This window comes from Camelus ferus, chromosome 5, assembly GCF_009834535.1.
Source record: "Camelus ferus isolate YT-003-E chromosome 5, BCGSAC_Cfer_1.0, whole genome shotgun sequence".
Taxonomy (NCBI): domain Eukaryota; kingdom Metazoa; phylum Chordata; class Mammalia; order Artiodactyla; family Camelidae; genus Camelus; species Camelus ferus.
In genome coordinates this window covers 45,026,715-45,050,109 of record NC_045700.1, presented here as the reverse complement: position 1 = coordinate 45,050,109, position 23,395 = coordinate 45,026,715, and the positions used below count along the sequence as shown (strand labels likewise).

Genomic DNA, 23,395 nt, shown 5'->3' with positions numbered 1-23,395 from the left:
ATTAGGCATTGAATTATATACCATTCTGCCTACCGAGAACTTCTAACCTCAGGGAGAAAGCTGGAGGGGAGCTTATATACATTATATAAGCCAGTGTTTATTGAGCACTTGTATTTTAGCATTCATGTATGTTCACATTTATTGACTACTAAGTGACAAGTTTAATTAAACTCTTCATATAAACTTATTTTACTCTGACAACTATAAGGTATGTGCTTTTATTATCTCCATTTTACACATATGTAACCTAAAACATGGAGAGCTTAAGGAACTTGGCCACGCTTACACAGCTTACCTATCTGTGCATGTTTATTTTTGAGGAAGAAAAATTAGCTGTCAGACATTTTTTATTTATAAGAATAAAAGTGAAATTAAATTATCCTCTTCCAAGGACAAGACAGTGTAGAGAACAAAAATGATATGCTTTACTTCAGATGCAGGCTACATATCCTTATATGAAAATTTGGTCTCAGGTTTTCTGAATTCTTTGCTGTAAGGATTACCATTAAAGTCTTTAAAATGAATCAATATCTTAAAGTGAGGTATTAATCTGACTTGGATCAGACCTGTCTTCTCTTTACCATAGGCTTATGTAATTGAATGTATACAATAAACTCAGGAACCTGGCTTTATATACTTACCCTTTTCATTCTAGGTGAAATATTTGATGCGTGTGTGTGAGTGTATTTGTGTATATGTACAATACATATATATTTAGATGTGTAGATAGATGGCTAGATACATATGGCTCAGAAATAGTTTAGTGAAACAGAATTAAGTATAAAGAAGTCCGTGTTTAAATGGGAATGTGATAGGTGGCCAGAGAGGTACTTCAAATCAATGGGGAAAAGTTGAATTTGTGAGAAATTGTATGATACTTCCCTTTGGAAAAAATTCTAGATTTATACAGTTAAATTCTAAATGGATTAAATTTCCAATGTTAATATTTTAAATCATTAGCAAAAAGTGTAGGAGATGTTTTTATTAGATTCCTGGGGGAGAAAGTTTAGTAAGTTAAAGAATTGGGCTACTTTTGTGATAGCTCATTTAACATGTTCATTTAACTGCCAAAAATTTATAATTTGGCTTTAAGTAGGAGATGAAACTGGAATATATGATGGAATGCAATGTAGTCAACAAAAATAATAAGTATGTTCACTAAATATATGATACAAAGCACTGTATGAAAATAGATACTTTTATTAGCTATGTTAGAGTGGATGTTTAAAGACAAGAGTCAGAAATAATTCTAGAGCATTAAACAGTGTAAACTTCTTGAATTCTTTTTGTTTCCTGTACTTAAAAAAAATGCATTTAAAAACTAATGGAAAGGAATGATTTAAATGGAGTATTTTATCTTGTTGACATAATTTCTAACTTTATCATGGTTTTTTGTTTTTAATCAGAATTTTCTGCCTTATCAGTCATAATTAAAGAGTATTAATAGAAGAAAGACAACTGTTCTATATAGATCAGCTTATCAGATGTAATATAAAAATAACAATTAAAATCTGGACTGAATTAAAATACTTTCAGACTAAAGGAAGTTTTAAGTTTAAAAATGTGAAGTGATGCCTGAGTAGATGAATCTATTAGAAAGGTCTTATTTAACAATAATTTCTTTTACTTTTTGGTAACTGGTATTTTGGTATTAACCTTTTGAAAACATGCTTTCTAAATATTTCTATTTTGTTTTGACTATCTGCTAAGGAAGATGAAGACTTCAGTAATTTAAAAATGACATAATGAAAAATTGATTCATTGTCATGAAAAAGTCATATAACTATAAAGTAATGTTGACTAATCAGAACTAATAATGTGTCCAAATACATACATTCTTTTTTAGACTGACCACTTTGGGAGGGCATTCTTTTATAATTAATGAACATTTATTAAATGAGTTTGTTGAGTGTGTGTGAAAGGGAAAAAGAGGAAAAATGTTTATTAGAAGGGGCCATGACAAACTGCTCTATTAGGTCAAATTGTGGTTTTATTTGTTTCTCTAAATTTGTTCTTCATAAAATAGGGTGTGATCTCTAATTTGGGTTGTGACATCTCTGGTTATATGTTTAATGTGAAGTTTTGTGTTTATGATAAATTTCGGGAAGCAGTTTAGTAAGAGTAGCATAATTGGGATGCAGGTGGTTTGTATTTTGAGATGGGGTAATCTTTAAGGATGGTATGGCCTTTATAGTGGCTTCTATAATTTCATCTTTTTCAAAAGTATGAATATTTATTGTATAATGAGGAATTTAATAGGTTGTGGTAAAATTACATGCTCTTCAGAAAATCTCACACCTTGTAATTGAGGGCCAAATTTTTGGATGTGTCAGAAATGCCAGTTTGATTCTATGAAAGATTAAAATGTTTGAAATTTGTTAGCTGTTAGCTACAACAGGAGTCAGCAAACTACCTATTTTTGCATGGTAAAAAAAAAAAAAAATCAAAAGAAGACTAATACTTTGTGACGTGAAATTCAAATGTTAGTACCCATAAATAAAGTTTTATTGGAACACAGCTGCTTTTGCATTATGGTGGCCCAGCTGAGTAATTGTGACAGAGACCTATATGGCATTCTTGTCACTTAGTACTGCTTTGGTGCACTGCAGATTTCATTACTGCAGTTATAACTTGACAGTATTTTGAGTGCAATGTGTATTGCCAGTCTGCATTATTTAACTTTTTTATACCAGTGCATATCCATCACATCAAAACAAGAGAAGAATAAAAGGGACTTTGAGTGGCATGCTTTTTAAGGCACAGAGGAGTGTGTATTAGTTTATTATTGAATTAGATAGCAAAACACTGTTCTTACTTTGCAGTAACACTGTAGCTATGATAGAGGAATACAGTATCTGTTGACATTACTAAACTGTAAGCATTCACCACAGAATTCTCAACTCTCAAATTTTTAAAGTCACAGTCCATTTAAAGTGGAATATCTCATCACAGCATAACCTTTTCATAGAAACCAAAAGAAGTTTCAGAGTGACTCAATTTATTAGCCAGGCAAAGAAAGCCATTTACTGATGGTGAGTTAATTAAATTGTGTTTGATTGCAGCAGTCAAAGGAATGTGTCCAGAGAAAATAAAGTTGTTTTAGACTGCTAACTTTTTGGCAAGAATAGTTGATTTAAAAGTTGAGGACATTTGAAACAGCATCAATAGTCAATTAAAAAACAAGGCAAAAGGCTTAGAATGGTTTTCCTTGACTTTTGATAAGTTCACAGATTGTGTTGATACTACTCAGTTGTTGTTTATTTGAGGTGTCAATGATAAGTTTGAAATGGCAGAAAAATTATCTTCTATAAATAGTCTATGTAGAACAAGTACAGGCAAGAATATCTTCAAAGTTGAGGAAACACTATAATCTGAAGTGGAATCTGTTAAGATGTGCTACAACTGATGGTGGTAATAATAAGTGTGAAACAGAAAAAGGCTTAGTTGGAGACATTTACAAAGCTTGTAAAAATGTGAGGTGTTCAAAAGCTTACTGTTACTCATTGTATTATTCATCAGCAGGTGCTTTGCAAAAATACGTGTAGCTAATATGCTACTGTTGTCAGTGGTGAACTCCATTTGCTCTTATGGACTCAACAAGCATCAACTGCACGAATTTTTGTTAGGAATAGTAGTTGAATATCCTGACTGGCTTTAGCAGTGGTAACATTTTAGTGTAATTTTCTTGAGTTTTAAAACAGATTGAAATTTTTCTGAACAAAAAAGACAGTGCTCAACCACTGTTATCAAATACTGATTGGCTTTGGAAATTAGTTTTTTCTGCAGACTTGGAAATGTTTTTAAATGAATTTTAAGCTAAAATTACAAAGCAGAATTCTTCATATGCAAAATTTAGTCTCAGTAAAATCATTTGAGTGGCAACAGTATCTGAATTACAAGTAACATCAAGCTGCTTTATACACTTCTTACCCTTTCAAAGTGAGATCTTCATTCCCACATGAATTTGTATGAATATATTTTTCAACTTCAAACTACAGTTCCAGTAGCATTTTTCAGACGTTGATGCAAAGTGCCAAGAAGGTTTCCATAATTCAAAATCCATTTAATTGTACACTTGAAGAACTTCTGACTAACCTTCAATTGGAAGTGATTAATCTGTACCGTAATGACAGACCGAAGGGCAAATATCAAAAGAATTATCTAATAAACTTCTATAACTGCCTTTGAAGTAACGAATATGCTCAATTAACATCAAATGCTTCTGGATTGATACCAGCATTTGGCAGTACCTACCTATCAGAAAAGACATTTTCAAAGATAAATACATAAAATCTGATGATGATTATCAGATGAATATTTACAATATATTTTGATGATAAGAAACTCAAAATAAGTGAAATGTCCCCTCCACCCCCCAACCAGTTCCTTTCTTTTCATTAGCAGACTGAACTATTATAAAATACTATATGTAATTATTATAGCTTAAATTTTGTCAGTTAAAAGTTTATGAGAAGTTTTTCCTCTCTCTTATTATATAAGCATCTACATGATTTTGCCCAGTGACCTGCAGAGACTAAAATACTTAGGATTGGGCTCTTTACAAAGTTTGTAGTATCCCCTATTCTATAACAGTGTTTCTCAAACTTGAATGTGCTTAGTAATTGCCTGAGGATCTTGCAAATGTGGGTTCTGATTTGGTAGGTCTGGAGTGGAACCCAACATTTTACATTTCTTATAAGCATCTGAGGTGATAACAGATGCTGCTGTCAATGGACTGCATTTTGAGAAGCAAGGTCTAGAATTCAAGGTTAGGTTTTTAGACAGGTACACTAATATTTGTTAAGTGTCTGTTATGTGTAAGGAGTTATACCAGGGGCTCTTGTATATATTGTATCTTTAAAGTGTCATAAAAACTTGTTAGATGGTATTAAGGACTACAGTGAGGTTGGGACTTATACTAAGGGTTTTTGATTAGAAACTAATTGTTAGGTGTATAGCTTCCTCTAAGACCTCATGGAGATGGTTGAGGTCCTAGAGGAAGCTGTGCATCTAAGAAACAAAAACAATGGGAAACAAAATACCACATTGTTAGCCTGGTGCAGGTCAAAGTAGGGGCTGATGTCCTCATCTTCCCTGCTAAATTCTAGTAAGCCAACAACCAGTTTCCAAGCCAAAGAATAGACATAGTATATATAGCATATACATGTTTTGCAAACATTTTCTCTCAGTCTCTTGCTTGCCTTTTCACTTTTATAACTGTGTCTTTTGAACTAGCAAATTAAAATTTTTGATGAAGTCCAATTTATCTTTTTCTTTTTTAAAAATTATTTTTAAGAATTATAAAATGTACATAAATGAAGTTTACCATTTTAACCATTTTTAAGTGTAGGTTCAGTGGTGTTAAATACATTCACATTGTTGTACTACCATCACCACCGTACCTCCAGAAATTTTTTATCTTCCCCAGCCAAACCTTTGTACCCATTACACTTAACTCCCTATTCCACCATGCCCCTCAGCCCTTGGCATCCACCATTCTGCTTTCTGTGAATTTGACTACTCTAGGAATCACGTATAAGTGGAATCATACAGATTTGTCCTTTTGTGTCTGGTATATTTCACATAGCATAATGTCTTCAGTGTTCACCTATATTGTAGCCTTTGTCAAAATTTCCTTCATTTTTAACACAGATTAATATTCCATTTTATGTATATACCACATTTTGTTTATCCATTCATTCATTGATGGATGCTTAGGGTGCTCTTACCTTTTGGCTATTGGGAATAATGCTGGTATCAACATGGATGTACAAATATCTTCTTGAGTCTTTCCTTCACTTCTGTGGGTGAACTTTCTGGGTCATGTGGTAATTCTACATTTAATTTTTTGAGGAACCACGACTGTTTTTCACAGTGGCTGTGCACCAGTTTACATCACCACCAACAACACGCACGGGTTAAAACTTCTCCACATCCTTGCTAACACTTGTTATTTTCTGTTTTTTAATAATAGCCATCCTAATGGATATGAAGTGGTATTTCATTGTGGCTTTGATGTGCATTTCCCTAAGGATTAATTATATTGGGCTCTTTTTCATGTGTTTATTGGCCAGTTGTCTATCTTTGGAGAAATACCTATTCAGCTCTTAGCCCATTTAAAAAAAATTTTGTTGTTGTTGAGTTATAGGATTTCTTTATATAGTCTGCAAATAATCCACTATGAGATATGTGACTTTCAGATATTTTCTCCCATTCTGTGGGCTGCCTTTTCACTTTCTTGATAGTGTCCTTTGGTGCACAGAAGTTTTTAGTTTTGATGAAGTCCAGCTTACCTATTTCTTTGCTTGTTGCCTGAGCTTTTGGTTTCATATCTAAGAAATCATTGCCAAATTCAGTGTTGTAAAACTTTCCACCTATGTTTTCCTCCAAGAGTTTCATAGTTTTAGGTCTTATGTATAAGTATTTGATCCATTTTAGTTAAGTTTTGTTTTTTGTGTTAAGCGTCCAACTTAATATTTTTGCATGTGAATGTCCAGTTTTCCTCATACCATTTGTTGAAAAGACTGTCCTTTTCGCGTTGAATGGTCTTGGTACTCTTATTTCTGGGCTGTTTTATTCCATTGGTTTTTATGTCTGTCTTTATACCAGTATCATATACTTTTTTTTTTTTTTTTTGACTTTTGACAAAGCCACCAAGACTGTTTATTGGTGGATGCAGAATTTTGCTTTTTTGTTTTTTAGTGAATGATGGTAATAAGACAGGAAAAATACATGGGAGAAAAATCCTTGGCCTATTACCATATACAAATGTTAATTTAGGGTAAATCATAGACCTTAGCAGAAAAATATAAAACTTACAAAGATTATATTTTTTACTTTGAGGCGTGCAAAGTTTTCTTGGAAAAATAGAACAACAATAACCATAAATAGATAAATTAGAATTAAACGCTTCTGTTTGTCAAAACACTAAAGGAAATGGGAAAAAAATCAGATCCTTTTTCAATCTATCATCTGACAGTGACTGTTTCTGATATAATAGCAGGATCAGAAAAAGTAAGTATTGATGATACTTGAAAGTACATTGTTAGGAGTATGCTTATAGAAACCAGATTCCAGGGACCTAAGGAGGCGAGTGTTAATAAGTCGTGTTTAAGGAAAGAATTAAGTGATAATAGCATGAAGTTTAAGCTCTAAAGTGTTTGTTTATTTTTCTTAAAGACGTAAATGAGGTAGAAGGAGGCAAGGACGGAAAAGATACAAAACGGGATACATGCAAATACAAGATCCCTTGAATATCAAAAAGGAATGAGATCAAAAGCAAGAGTTGAAGGCACCAGTTTTTTGAAGGTAGTTTCCTTTTTGTCTGAGATAGAAGGAGGGGTAGATAGGAAGATATCTGCAGGTACAGGAATGCTAATAAACATGGAAGGATCACCATTTTCCATCTAGTCCTCTATCCAGATGGAGATGGAAGGTAATGAAGGGAACTTTAAAGGGTAAAGTTTATAGGAATAGCTCTTAACCGTTGGGAGAGGAGTGTCAGGGTGTATGGAAGGGGTCTAGTGTACTTTGAAAGTGTTCCACATATGATTCTGGATTTTGATGACATCCTCCCTGCTCCCATTGATAACCACTCATCTGTGTCAGTTCTGAAGCTGTATCAGTAGAGAATTAGCAGACATGGATACAAGAATTTTTAAACGTTTAATGGAACTTTAGCTAGAATTTGTGATACTTCAGTCTGCATAGTGGCAATTACATGAGAATGCTAATTTTCCCCCCTTAATTCTCAGGGTTATTGTTTAACAATAGGTGTTACCTCAGTGATCTGCTTGATATAAGTGTGTTTTTCATCTACTTGATAGAAACTATCAACTGTACAAAAAAAACAGTTTGAAACTATCAACTGTATAAAAAAATCTTTGGGATGTGACAGTAATACAACACTCTTACCCTGTTTAAAATATAGTCAGATAATGTATATATAAGCAAAATAATTAATATGACTTAGTGCCAAAATTCTGTATAAAAACTAGGAAGATTACACTATGAGAAGTGGTATTTTTCAAACTGTGGACCTGCATCTATTAATGGCTTATCAATTTAATAGCTCACAACCAGTGTTTTTCTTTTTTTAATGGACTAGAATAGACTAGAACTAAATATTGGAGTGCACTAAATAAGAAGTATTTGTGGAACCTTTAATATATGTATGTAAGTATATACTGAGTTGGGTGGGAAATACATTTCTTACTATGGATTGTAGTCAAAAGTGTTGGAAGTCCACCATAAGTGGTTTTGATAAATGAGTGTGGACATTATAAAAATCTTTAAGTCCTTACTTTCATCTGTTTTTAGAATTCGTTCATTAAGTTTATATTTACATCTCAACTAACTATATATATACATACATATATATGTATGTATATATAGTGATGTGTGTATATAGAGATATATATATGTGTATGTATTTTTTGTTTTCTTAATAGGTGCAATGGATGAACTTCATAGTCTGGATCCAAGAAGGCAAGAATTATTGGAAGCTAGATTCACAGGAGTTGCAAGTGGAAGCACTGGGAGCACGGGTAGTTGCAGTGTTGGAGCTAAAGTGAGTAAAACTGTAATCTTTATTTGACATTTTTTCCTTACATTAAATGATATAAAATGTATTTTGTAGAGGATCCCTACATATGTACTTAACAACAAATTATAACTTACTATAATTTTTATAATATATAGGAAAAAATTCAGTGTTTATATAACTGACTTCAAATATAACATATTCCAGGGGCATTATGTTGGTAATACAGCGTAATAGGTTTTGGGGTAAAAAGGAATTTTAGACTGTACTGCCTTTCTCCCATTACATAATTTTTACCTTTCCTGTACTTTGTTTCTTCCTTGCCCCTGTCACACATGTTCCTATCTGTGTATGTTTCTTTCTGTACACTAATCCACCACTTCTAACTGCTGCATAAAATTAATAGCGTATGTGTAAGGCTTTCCAGTGATAGACATCAGGTTGTCTTCAACTCCTCACTGCCTCACGCTGCAGTAAATTTCTTGTACTTGTTTCCTTATGGAACCTTGTGAGCATTTAGTTAGGATATATTCCCAAGAGCAGAATTTTTAGGGTGTAGGGTATGTGTAGATTCAAATTGAATAAATAGTGCAAGATTGATATTCAGAACAGTTACAGAAAACTAATCTGCACTTTCAGCATAATGCATAAGTATTTCTCTATCTCTATATCCTAGAAACATTTGACATCATCAGATTTGTCATTTTTGATAGTCCAGTAGGGATAAAATAATATATCATTGTCTTACTTAATATCAGTTATTTTGAGCATTTCTTCATATGCTTGTTAGCTTCCTGGGAGTCTCTTATAATTGTTACAATTCTTTGCCTTTTTTTTTTTTCTGTCAGGATTAAATCTTTCTTTTTCAAACTGATTTTCCCATGTTCCTTGTATATTCTACATGTTAATTCCATGTTGGTTGTATATAATACAAATAACTTCTCCCATTTTGTTGTGTCTATTAACTTTATTCATGATGTCCATCATTGTACAGAACTCTAATTCTGTCGTATTTGAATTCATCAGTTTTTTGCCTTACATTCTTTACCTCTGAAGTTTTGCCTAACTCTTGGTATACTAAGAAAAACAGTCATCATCATTAACCATCTGGGTCAAATAGACCCTTTTGCTGTGTTTATATTTTAAGTTATTTTACCACTAATTTATAGCAATGGGAATAAAAGTGTAATGAAAACCAACTTTCTTAGAAATTTTAATATGAATTTAAACATACTAAAACCTCTTGTATCAAGTAAATCTTGGTGCACAAACATCATAAAAGACGAAGGATATTGTCCTATGTCCTTTGAACATAATGAGATGGTCCAGGTTTTTTCTTGTTGCAGAATGTTATGTGATGTAGTCCTTCAATTGGATGACTGATTGATGAGAATGTTTCCTTTCTTTTCTTAGACATGTATTGACCAATTTATTGATTAATTGATTCTTGTTGTTGTTGTTGGGTTTTTTGGTTTGTTTTTAAATTTTTCACACCTTTATTGTGGTATGATTCCTGTATGGTAAACTGCACATATTTCAGATGTAGAGTTTGATGAATTTTGATAGAAGTATACACTAATGAAACCACCACCACAATCAAGGTAGCTAACATTTCCATCACTCCCCAAGAGGGGTAAATTTCAAATTCCCAATTTATTCCTTCCCACTCCCTTTACACTTGGAAATCATAAGTTTTCTATGTCTGTGAGTCTGTTTCTATTTTGTAGATAAGTTCTTTTGTGTCCTTTTTTTTTTATTAGATTCTGCATATGAGTGATATTATATGATATTTTTCTTTCTCTTTTCTGACATCACTTCAAATGAGAATCGCCAGGTCTACCTATGTTGCTGCAAATGGTATTATTTCATTCTTTTCTTATGAATGAGTAGTATTCCCTTGTATATATACATACACCACATGTTCTTTATCTAGTCATTAGTCAGTGGACATTTGGATTGTTTCCATGTCTTGGCTAATGTAAATAGTGCTGCTGCAAACATTGGGGTGCATGAGTCTTTTTGAATTATATTTTTCTCTGGATATATGCCCAGGAGTGGGATTGCTGGATCATATGGTAAGTCTAGTTACAGTTTTTTAGAGACCCTCCATGTGGTCCTGCATAGTGGCTGCACCAATTTACATTCCCACCAACAGTGTAGGAGAGTTCCTTTTTCTCCACACCATCTCCAGCATTTATTGTTTATGGACTTTCTAATGATAGCCATCCTGGCTGGTGTGAGGTGATATCTGATTGTAGCTTTGATTTGCATTTCTCTAACAATTAGTGGTGTTGAGCATCTTTTCATGTGCTTGTTGGCCATCTGGATGTCTTTGGAGAATTGTCTATTTAAGTCTTCTGCTCATTTTTTGATTGGTTGCTTTTTTTATATATATTAAGCTGTATGAGCTGTTTGTGTATTTTGGAAATTAGTCCCTTGTCAGTTGCATCATTTGCAAATCTTTTCTCCCATTCTGTGGGTTGTCTTTTCATTTTGTCGATGGTACCCATAGCTGTGCAAAGGCTTTTAAGTTTAATTAGATCCCAATTGTTTATTTTTGCTTTTATTTCCATTACTCTAGGAGCTGGTTCGAAAAAAATACTGCTATGATTTACGTCAGAGTGTTTTGTGAATGTTTTCCTCTAGTTTTATAGTGTCTGGTCTTAAATTTAAGTCATGTGTGTTCTAATTTCAGTCTTTGAAAGGTGGCTGTCCAGCCTTCCCAACACTTGTTGAAGAGACTGTATTTTCTCCATTGTATATTCTTGCCTCCTTTGTCATAGATTAATTGACCATAAGTACATGGGTTTATTTCTGGACTTTCTATCCTGTTCCATTGACCTGTGTGTCTGTTTTGTGCCAGTACCATACTGTTTTGATTACTGTAGCTTTGTAGTATAGTCTGAAGTCAGGGAGTGAGTCTCCCAGCTGTGTTCTTTTTTCAAGAGTGTTTTGGCTGTTCAGGGTCTTTAGTGTTTCCATAAAATTTTAACATTTCTTGTTCCAGCTCTGTGAAAAATGTCATTGGTAATTTGATAGGGATTGCATTGAATCTGCATATTGCCTTGAGTAGTATGGCCATTTTAACAATATTAATTCTTCCAATCCAAGAACGTGGTATATCTTTCCATCTGTTTATGTCATCTTCAATTTCTTTCATCTGTGTTTTACAGTTTTCAGAGTACAGGTCTTTTGCCTCCTTGGGTAGGTTTATTCCTAGGTACTGTATTTTTCTTTTGGTGTGATGGTAAATGGGACTGTTTCCTTAATTTCTTTTTCTGCTATTTCATTGTTATTGTACAGAAATGCAACTGATTTCTGTATATTAACTTTGTATTCTGCATCTTTATCAAATTCATTGATGAGCTCTAGTAGTTTTCTGGTCACTTCATTTGGGTTTTCTATGTATAGTATTATGAACAGTGACAGTTTTACTGTTTCTTTTCCAATTTGGATTCCCTTTATTTCTTTTTCTTCTCTGATTGCTATGTCTAGGACTTCCAAAACTATGTCGAATAAAAGTAGCAAGAGTAGGCATCTTTGTCTTGTTCCTGATCTTAGAGGGAATGCTTTCAGCTTTTCCCCATTAAGTATGATGTTAGCTGTGGGTTTGTCATACATGGCCTTTATTATGTTGAGGTATGTTTCCTCTGTGCCCACTTTCTGGAGGGTTTTTATCATACATAGATGTTGAATTTTATCAAAAGCTTTTTCTCCATTTATTAAGATGATCATATGGTTTTTATTCTTCAATTTGTTAATGTTGTGTATCACATTGATTGATTTGTGGATATTGAAAAAAACTTGCATCCCTGAGATTAATCCCACTTGATCATCGTGTGTAATCCTTTTGATGCATTGTTGGGGTTGATTTGCAAGTATTTTGCTGAGGATTTTTGCATCTTTATTCATAAGAGATACTGGCCTGTAATTTTCTTTTTTTGTGATATCTTTGTTTGGTTTTGGTATCAGGGTGATGGTGGCCTTAAAGAATGAGTTCAGAAGTGTTCCTTCCTCTGCAATTTTTTGAAATAGTTTAAGAAGGATAGGTATTAACTCTTCTCTATATATTTGGTGGAATTCGCTTGTGAAGTCACCTGGACTTTTGTTTGTTGGGGATTTTATAATTACTGATTCAGTTTCAGTACTGGTAATTCATCTGTTCATATTTTCTATTCCATATTCAGTCTTGGCAAATTATACTTTATACCTTTCTAAGAAGTTGTCTGTTTCTTCTAGGTTGTCCTTTTTGTTGGTGTATAGTTGCTCATAGTAGTCTCTTATGATCCTTTGTATTTCTGTGGTGTCAGTTGTGACTTCTTTTTCATTTCTGATTTTATTAATTTGGGCCCTCTCCCTTTTTTCTTGATGAGTCTGACTGAAGGTTTATCAATTTTGTTTACCTTTTCAAAGAACCAGCTTTTAGTTTCATCGACCTTTTTTTAAATTGTTTTTTTAGCCTCTGTTTCATTTATTTCTGCTCTGATCTTTATGATTTCTTCTGCCAGCTTTGGGTTTTGTTTGTGCTTCTTTCTCTAGCTGCTTTGGGTGTAAGGTTAGGTTGTTTATATGAGATTTTTCTTGTTTCTTGAAGTAGGCCTGTATTGCTATAAAATTCCCTCTTAGAACTGCTTTTGCTGCATCCTGAAGGTTTGGGGGTTTTGTTTTTTTTAGATTTTTATTAATTTATTTAAGGCAATTAACATTAGTTCTCAGGCTAAAGGATTTGTAAAACATTACACCAAAAAGGAAAAATCTAAGCAGTCAAAACCACCCACTTAACACACTCCAGCCCTGTCACCTGGGTGCCAGAGATTTTGGATTGTTGTGTTTTCATTTTCATTTGCCTCTAGATTTTTTTGATTTCCTCTTTGATTTTTTTTCAGTGATCCATTGGTTAGTTAGTAGCATATTGGTTAGCCTCCACATGTTTGCAGTTTTTTCCGTTTTTTTCTGATAGTTGATTTCTAACCTCATAGCATTGCATTTGGAGAAGATACCCGGTATGATTTTAATTTTCTTAAATTTACTGAGGGTTGCTTTGTGAGCCAACATGTGATAGATTCTGGAGAATGTTCCACGTGCACTTGAGAAGAACATGTATTCTGTTGCTTTCGGATGGAATGCCCTATAGATATTAATTCAGTCCACCTGGTCTAATGTGTCGTTTAGGGCCTGTATTTCCTTACTGATTTTCTGTCTGGATAATCTGTCCATTGGTGTAAGTGGGGTGTTAAGGTCCCCCACTATTACCGTGTTATTGTCGACTTCTCCTTTTTGAGATGCTCCTGTGTTGGGTGCATATGTATTTATAGTTGTTATATCTTCTTCTTGGATTGATCCCTTGAGCATTATGTAGTGTCCTTCTTTGTCTCTTGTAACTATCTTTATTTTAAGATCCATTTTGTCTGATATAAGTATTGCTACTCCAGGTTTCTTTTGGTTTCTGTTTGCATGGAATATCTTTTTCTATCCCCTTTCTTTCAGCCTGCATGTGTCTCTAGCTCTGAAGTGAGTCTCTGGTAGACAGCATACAGATGGGTCTTGTTTTTGTTCAGCCGGTCTGTGCTTTTTGGTTGGAGCATTTAATCCATTTACTTTTAAGGTAATTATTGAAAAGTATGTTCTTATTGCCATTTTGTTGATTGTTTTGGGTTTGTTTGTAGGTCTTTTTTTTGTTTTTTTTTCCCCCTCTCTTTTTGTTGTCTTTTCTTGTGGTTTGATGACTGGAGAAGTTCATTTAACATTTGTTGTAAAGCTGGTTTGGTGGTTCTGAGTTCTTTTATCTTTTGTTTATCTATGAAGCTTTTGGTTTCTCCATCAAATCAATGAGAGCCTTCAGGATAGGGTATTCTTCGTTGTAAGTTCTTCCCTTTCATCACTTTAAGGATATTGTGCCACTCCCTTCTGGTCTGTAGATTCAGCTGATAACCTTATGGGAATTCCCTTGTATGTTATTTGTTGCTTTTCTCTTACTGATTTTAATATTTTCTCATTATCCTTAATTTTTGTTTGTTTGATTACTATGTGTCTCAGTGTGTTCCTCTTTGGATTAATCCTTTGTGGAACTCTCTGTGCTTCCTGGACTTGGGTGACTGTTTCCTTTCACAAGTTAGGGAAGTTTTTGGCTATTATGTCTTGGAATATTTTCTCAGTTTCTTTCTCTCTCTTTTATTCTGGACCCCTATAATATGAATATTTGTGCGCTTCATGTTATCCCAGAGTTCTCTTAAACTGTCCTCATTTCTTTTCGTTTTTGTTTTTTCTTCTTTGGTAGTGATTTCCAGTAATCTGTCTTCTAGTTCACTTACCTGTTGTTCTTTTGTTCTCCCTCGTTTAGTCTATTCTTGGTTCCTTCTAGTCTGTTATTCATTTCAGTAATTGTATTCTTTCACTCTGTTTGAATATTCTTTATATTTTCTAACTCTTTGCCGAACACTTCCCTCTGTGTATCTGTACTTCTCCTGAGTTCTCTGAACATCTTCATCATTACACTAAAATCTTTCTCTGATAGATTGCCTATCTCCTCATCACTTATTTCTTCTGGGATTTATCTTATGCCTGGGCCTGGAAGATATTCTCTGCTGGCTCATATTGTCTAATTTTCTATTTGTATTTTTAGGTAGGTTTGTTTCTTGACCTTGGAGAAGTGCCCATCTGTGGAATATGTCTTAAGAGTTCCATCAGTACACTTCTCTGTTGTCTCCCAAGGGCCAGGGTCCAGCTGGTCCCAGAGTAGTGTCTGGCCTGTGTTTGCTGATTCCTTCCACAAACCTTGGGATTGTTGTTTTTTTATTTCTGGTATCTGCCCCCTGGTGGGTGAGGCTGGACTAGAGGCTTATGCAGGTTTCCTGGCAGGAGGAGTTGGTGCTTGCCCACTGCTGGGTGGAACTTAGTCCTGGTCCTTTGGTGGGTAGGGGCATGCCTAGAGGCTGTGGGGTCAGGAAGACTGCTGATGGGTGGGGCTGAGTTCCCACCCAGTATGTTGTTTGGCCTGAGGCTTCTCAGCATTTAAGCCTACAGGCTGTTGGGTGGGGCTAGGTCTTGGTGCTAATGATCCAATCAATATGTCAGCCTCCAGGAAAGCTCATGTAGGGAAACAGTCCCCGAATGTCCTGTCCACCACCAGTTTTTATGTCCCCAGGGTAAGTCACAGCTGCCCTCTACCTCCGCAGGAGACCTTCCAAAACTAACAGGTAGGTCTGGCCCAGGTTCCTGTGAAATCACTGCCTTTATTCCTGGATCTGGCATGCATGAAATTCTGTGTGCCCTTCCCAAGAGAGTGAAGTCTCTGTTTCCCCCAGTCCTGCGAGGCTCCTGGAGTTAAGTTCTGCTGGCCTTCAAAACCAGATGCTTTGGGGTCTCCTCCCAGTGCTGGAATCCTGGGCTCGGGAGGCTGACATGGGGCTCAGAACTTTCACTCCTGTGGAAGGGCCTCTGCAACTTAATTATTCAGCTTGTGGGTCACCCACTCAGGGGGTATGGGACCCAATTATATTGTGAGCACGCCCCGCCTACCATCACTCTGAGGTTCCCTCTCTTTGTGTCTCAGTGAAGAGGATTTCTTTTTGATAGGTTTCAGTCTTTTTTTTTTCCCCCAATGGTGGTTTAGTAGTTGGTTGTGGTTTTTTGTGGTCATGAGGAGAGGCGAGCTCATTGTCCTACTACTCTGCCATCTTGACCAGAAATCCACTGATTCTTGAATTTTAGAAAAGTCATCTAGATAATGTCATTTGAAGACTCTGAGATTTTACTTGCATAGTCAGTGTCACCATCATCAGTTTTAGGTGCTGTTATCTGTTTATCTACATACGTCATGTGTACTGATTTATCTAATAATTATAAATTGCCTTCCTCTTTAATTTTCTTCTCTTGACCACCTTGGAAAGTGAAAATTTCTTAATTCTCAACTGGAGTCTGTGAAGGCTAAAATCAAAGTACAAAGGTGGTTTTTTAGTCATTTATACATTTTAGAAAGATGATGCAGTACTTTGGGAAAGCAAGAAGATAACTGAAAGATTATGATTTACTTCACTATTGCATCCTCCTTTTAGGTCATTAAATCTGTATTGTTTTTCTATTTCTACTATAATAAATTACTAATAAGATGCTCAAAACAGTACAGATTTATTATCTTATGGGTCTTTCAGGGTCAAAAGTCTGACACTGGTCTCACTGGAATAAAATCAGGGTGTCTTCAGGGATGCATTCCTTTCTGGAGACTCTAGGGGAGGATCTTTTGCCTTGCCTTTTCCAGCTTTGAGAGGCTTCCTGCATTTCTTGGCTGGTGGTCTCCTTCCTCTGTTTTCAAAGCCAGCAATGTTGGATCTCTTACTCTTCAGAAGTCACATCTCTTGTACCATAGCCTAGAAGAGTTCTTTACTTTTAAGTACTGATGTGATTGTATTGGGCCCACCCAATCTGGATAATCTATTATAATTTCCCCATCTCAAAAATTCTTACCCTTAATCACATCTGCAAAGTCCCTTTTGCCATTTAAAACAATATTCACAGGTTCTGGGAATTAGGGCATTGGCACCATTGGGGGTCATTATTCTGCCTCTCATACCATCATTCTTCATTTTCTTTTTATTTTAGTGGTTTTCGTTTGTTTGTTTTAGCATAGTTCGTAGTAATTGATGAACAGTGGTGAGTAATGATGAGTTCCTAGGATGATATAATAATAAAATATAAGAAGAATAAGATAAGATCCCATAATGTTTTAGATTTATGAAAGGGTAATTAATTACAAGGTAGAATGTGTTTTATTCTATTAAAAATACATTTTTTTTTATGCATTGGATGATCCCTAAGAAAAAATAAAATTTGTGAAATAGTAATTATTACAAATAGTTAGAATTACTTGGAAAAGAAGCTAAAAAAGTAAAATTGGTCCAGTGGATTCTGATGATATTCTAAAGGTTAAACATTTCTTCCCCACCCCTGGGGCACAAAGATATTCTAGAGTTCTGTGTAATTTTATAGTTTTACTTCTGTATTTGCTCTTTAGTCCTTCCTTTACACAGTATTGATAGAGGTACAGTTTTATTTTTCTCCATTAGTGAACCAGTTTTTTCCACAGTGCTTCTCAAATCATCCATATTTTTCCACTGATTTGTGACACCCCCTGTATCATATATTAAGTTGCCATGTAATATATACCAGTTTGTCTCTGAAATTTCTGTTATATTTTCAGTGGTCTCTCTGTTTTTGTCCCAGTAAAACATTGAAAAAAAAATACTGTTGTATTTTGGTATATCTTTATATGATAGAGCCCCATGTCAGGCTCCTTTAATCTTTTGTAAGGTTGATTTAATTAGTTCTGGATCTTTATTCCCTTATGTAAAATTGGAGCATCTCTTCATTTACTTGTTAGCATTTGGATCTTATTCTTCTGTCATAACTTATTTGAATCTCTTTCCTTAAGAGTCAAATGGAATTTTTATTCTGAATGCATTGAATTTATAGATTGATTTTGGGAGTACTGAAATCTTTATAAGATTAGGTTGTCCCATCCAAGTACGTGAAATGTCTCTCCATTTATTCATTTCTCCCTGTAGAGTTCTTAATATTTGGCTAGGTTTTTATATTTGGGCTAATTCCTGAATATTTTAATGCTTTTGTGGCTAAATATATAAATATTTCATATCCAATAGCTCTTACTTGTTCAGATCTTAGAAATCTCCCTGTATTGTCAGCTCGAGCTGTCTTTTTCTGAGGAGGTTATTTTAAAATCTTTAATTATGATTATTGATTTATGTATTTCAGCTTAACATTTTATCAGTTTTTGCCTCATGTGTTTTGGGGTTTTATTTTTACATGCATGTGTCTTACTCTGCTTTTCCTTTTAGGACTATAATTATTTTTTTAAGCATTTTTTCAAATCTTAAGAATACTAACCTCAGTTTTCTTTCTGTTCATAATTGTTTTAGGTATATGATTTTTCTTTTTTATTCTTTTTAAATATATTTCTTTTAGACAGCATGTCTCTCTCTCCCTCTTTCTCTCTCTCTCTCTTTTGATGGAATACAAGCATTTTAATCTCTTTAAGTGATGGGTTTAGTCCATTACATTTATTATAATTATTTTTATTTATTGACTTGGTCCTGCTATCTATCGTCTGTTGTCTGGTGTTTTCTAATTTTACTTTACTTTTAGTCCCTTCCACTCATTGCTTTCCACTGGACAAATGGAGTTTTTCCTGATGTTTTAAAGTTACATATTCTAATTTTAGTATTATGATGACCCTCTACTCATTGATTTCTGTTCTCTCAAACTGATATTTATACATCCTTCAGGGTCCCCCCCCCCCTTTTAAACATCCTTTTACTTTGAAAAAAATATTATACCTGTAGAAAAGTTGAAAACATTTTACAAAGAATACTTGCATACTCTTTATCTAGATTTAAGACATGTCAACACTTTTGCCAAATTTGTGCTCATGTACACATACACATTTCTGCCATCTCTCTCTAGTTATCACTGTGGTCTCAGTGATGAACATGAACAGATCTTTTCAAAGAGCCCTGCTTTATTTTAGTGGGGAGTGGTACTTAGGAACCAAGCTAAGTATGTTTGTTGTTATGTGGTAGTCTCTTAGAAGTGTGTCAACATTAATGTAGAATCAGAAAACCAACTTTTAATATTTCCCAGTGTAATTATTGATTAAGGTAAGGATCATCAATGAATGCTAAAATAATTTAGTAAAATGTTTTGGACAACAACATATTTACAAAGTCTGAAAGCTTCATCCTATACATTAGTTATTAATTATAAAAGAGAAAATGTGCCTTTAAAATGGAAGGTTTGTTGGTCACCACCATAATAAACAAGGTCAGACTTTGCCTTGGCAATGTCACAGAGCTTGACATATGTACATTATGTGTGTGCATCATTTACTCCTTTCTTTTTCTTTCTTTTTTTCTTTTTTTTTTTAGAATTTAAGTTCCTTGAGTGTAAGAACTTTTTTTTGTATGTATATATTTTTATTGAAGTATAGCCAGTGTACTGTGTTGGTTTTAGTTTCTGGTGTACAGCATAGTGTACATGAACCTGCATATATTCATTTTCAAATTCCTTTTCACCTAAGTTACTACAAGATACCAAATATAGTTCCCTGTGCTATACAGTGTGAACTGGTTTGTCTATTCTATACATTTACTCCTTTCTATGTCTCATATACACAGCAGTCTCAAAATAACAATTTGTGTACTATCACAATGACCAAAGAGATTATTGAAAACAGTTAAAAATTCTTTTGTTTGTGCTTTCCATAAATTTTCATTCCAAAGTTTTTTTAAATTGTATTATTAACAGCTTTGTATGCATTTAGCCATTAAATGTTATACTCTCTTCCTTGTATTTCTTATTTAATCTTTAAAAACAATTTTTTATTGAAGTATAGTTGATTTACAATGTGTATTAGTTTCTGGTGTACAGCAAAGTGATTCTGGTATAACACACACACATACACATATATATTTTTTTTGTTACAGTTTATTACAGAATATTGAATATAGTTCCCTGTGCTGTACAACAGTAACTTGTTGTTTATCTATTTTATATGTACTAGTTAGTATCTGCAAATTTTGAACTCCCAATTTATCCTTTCCCACCTGCTTCCCCCCTGGTAACCATGCTTGTTTTCTATGTCTATTAGGCTATTTCTGTTTTGTAAGTAAGTTGATTTGTATCATATTTTAGATTCCACATATGAGTGATACCATATGGTATTTGTCTTCCTCTTTCTGACTTCACTTGGTATGATAATCTCCAGTTCCATCCTTGTTGCTGCAAATGGCATTGTTTCATTTTTTTTTTAATGACTGAGTAGTATTCATTGTATATGTATACCACATCTTTTTTATCCATTCATCTGTTGGTGGACATTTAGGCTGTTTCCATGTCTTGACTAATAGTGCTGCTATGAATGTTGGGGTGCATGTATCTTTTCAAATTGGAGTTTTCTCCAGATATATGCCCAGGAGTGGGATTGCTGGATTGTATGATAAGTCTATTTTTAGTTTTTTAAGGAACCTCCATAGTGGCTGCACCAGTTTACATTCCCACCAACACTGTAGGAGGGTTCCTTTTTCTCCACACTCTCTTCAGCATTTTTTATTTGTAGACTTTTTAATGTAGACCAGGTCATTCTGACTGGTGTGAGGTGATACCTCAATGTAGTTTTGATTTGCATTTCTCTCACAGTTAGCAATGTTGAGCATCTTTTCATTGTGCCTATTGGCTATCTGTGTATATCTTCTTTGGAGAAATATCTCTTTAGGTCTTCTGCCTCTTTTTGGATTGGATTGTTTGTTTTTTGTTATTAAGTTTTATGAGCTGTTTGTATATTTTGGAAATTAATCCCTTGTCTATTGCATTGTTTCCAAATATTTTCTCCCATTCTGTAGGTTATCTCTTGATTTTGTTTATGGTTCCCTTTGCTGTGCAAAAGCTTATAAATTTGATTAGGTCCCATTTATTTTTCCATTTATTTCTGTTGCCTTGGGAAACTGACCTAAGGAAACATTGCTACAACTTATGTCTGAGAATGTTTTGCCTGTGTTCTCTTCTAGGAGTTTTATGGTGTCATGTCTTACATTTAAGCCATTTTGTTTTTTTGTGTGTATATAAGGGAGTGTTCTAACTTCACTGATTTACATGCAGCTGTCCAGTCTTCCCAGCACCACTTGCTGAAGAGACTGTCTTTTCTCCATTGTATATTCTTGCCTGCTTTGTTGAAGATTAATTGACCATAGTTTTGTAGGTTTATTTCTGGGCTCTCTATTCCATCCCATTGATCTATACACTTGTTTTTGTTCCAGTACCACACTGTTTTGATTACTGTAGTTTTTCTAGTATTGTCTAGGAGGGTTATGCCTTGAGCTCTGTTCTTTTTCCCCAATTATTGCTTTGACAATTCTGGGACTTCTGTGGTTCCATATAAATTTATCAACAAGTAAGTAATAATATTGCTTACCATCAGTTCTTGGGTTGAAACAGTTTTCATTTTGATTGTCTAAAGCTTGTTCTCTAGAGGTTCTTTTGGAAGGGCTCTTGGGAGCAGTATTTCCCAATTTTTTGGCATTTTGATAACAATTTGTGTCCTCTGTGTGCTAAAAATCAATTTTACTGAATATAAGGTATTTTATTCAAATTTTGTTTTCTTGATTTTCTGGTATTTGTTACTCTGTTTTCTTCTTGCATTAAGTGTTGCCTTTGAAAATTTTGATGTTGTCCTTCTAGACTGAATTCTTGAGTGTAACGTGGTGCTTCTTGAATCAGTAGTTTCAACTTTTTTTAATTTTCAGGAAAGTTTTCTTGAATTGTAGTTTTTACTATTTTTTCTCTTACGATAGTGCTCTTTAAAGACTTCTGATATCTGAATGTTGGATCATTGTTAGTTCATTAAGTTGCTGCTTTCTCTCATCCTTTTAATTTCTCCATTTCTTTTGATTTCAGAACTGTTTCTTTTTTACCTTCTTGTTCTCTTAAAGCATTGTTTATTGTATGTATTTTATCTTGTGTTCATTCAGGCTTAATCTTCATTTCTGAAATTTTTTTTTTCAATCTCTGATGTTTTCCTGAGTTCTGTTACCTTACATTACTGAGTTTTTTGAAATTTGATTTATGTTGTTCTTTCATGTCCTAAGTTATTCTTGTAATGACTTTTAGCTCATTTTGAATTAGTAGATTATAATTTTCACCTATGTTGTGGATGTGTATTCCTGATACGCTTTTATTTTCAGGGTATAATTCTGTATCTTACTCTTTTTTCTCTTAGAGCTTCATAGGATTGACCTACATCATTTTCTGTTACTTTTTTTGTGGTTTAGGATGACTTTTCTTACAGAGCTCCCTCTGCTGTTGTTTTTGAGCACTCTTCAAAAGTGTGACATTTGCTTTCTGTGATTTCTATGCTTTGCTTCTTTCCCTACTGTTCTCTTTCCTCTGTCTTCATTGTATCTAATGTGTTCAGTTTTGATTCCACATCCAGTAGTTTATCCTCTTTGTGACACCATTAGTGAAGGATCAGTTTTAAGAGTTCATGTAAGCAAAATGCTCCAACTTACTCAGATTTCACCATGGACCCCTTGCACTTAGTCACTATTGAAAAGCACAGAAACCCTTCCAGTTACAGCTTGTGCTCAGAATGACCTTTTGGTCAATTTGCTGTTGCTGTTTTGGGAGACACCTTCTGCTTCCTCTGCTTCCTCACATACTATGCAGGTCCTGCAATTATTGGTGATTTGTACTCACTTGCTCTTTTATGTCACCTAGTTTTGTTGTAAATGTTGCTTGTGGATTTGGGGTTTATATTTTTATGTAGGGATTTACGCATGCTCAGAAACGTTGCCCTGCCTCCATTGTCCCTGAATCTTTCTAATTTATCACTTACTAATTGCTATTTATGGTGTTCTCTGTTTCAAGTTTGATAATCTTGTCCTCGTTAGATTATAACTTCCTCCAAATAGTGCTTGAATTTTAATCAGTTCCAGTGTTATTTTTGTGTTGAAAATAGCGTTTACAGTGTCCACTGTGGCACTGGACATATATGCAATGACCCAGAGTCATCAGTTTGGAAATTAGTCAGTCTGAGGGTAGCTGTAGGCCAACTTGCAACCTTGTAATAGAATTAGGAGCTACTCTTAGATATTGAAGGGAAACAGGAATATCAGCTGGCCTTCCTGTAAATGAAGTTCATTCATACTTTGGCGTATATGCTATATAGCCTGTCAGCCTCTGGTCTAAACATTCCTGTAAGACATTGATCTAGTGTACTGATGGTCCAGAAAAGTCCACAGAATAATAAGCATCATAGAAACATACTGGAAACATAGAAAATGTCATCCT

The 23,395-nt window shown here is 34.2% G+C and overlaps 1 protein-coding gene across 2 annotated transcripts in view; it reads left to right on the top strand.

Moving 5' to 3' along the window:
• Positions 1–23,395, top strand: part of TLK1 (tousled like kinase 1) — a 127,415-nt gene that overhangs the window by 25,484 nt on the left and 78,536 nt on the right. For both annotated transcript variants that reach the window (XM_032479672.1, XM_032479671.1), the window contains exon 2: positions 8,451–8,569. In XM_032479672.1, coding sequence (XP_032335563.1) covers positions 8,451–8,569 — 119 coding nt within the window. The remainder of the gene's footprint in view (positions 1–8,450; positions 8,570–23,395) is intronic.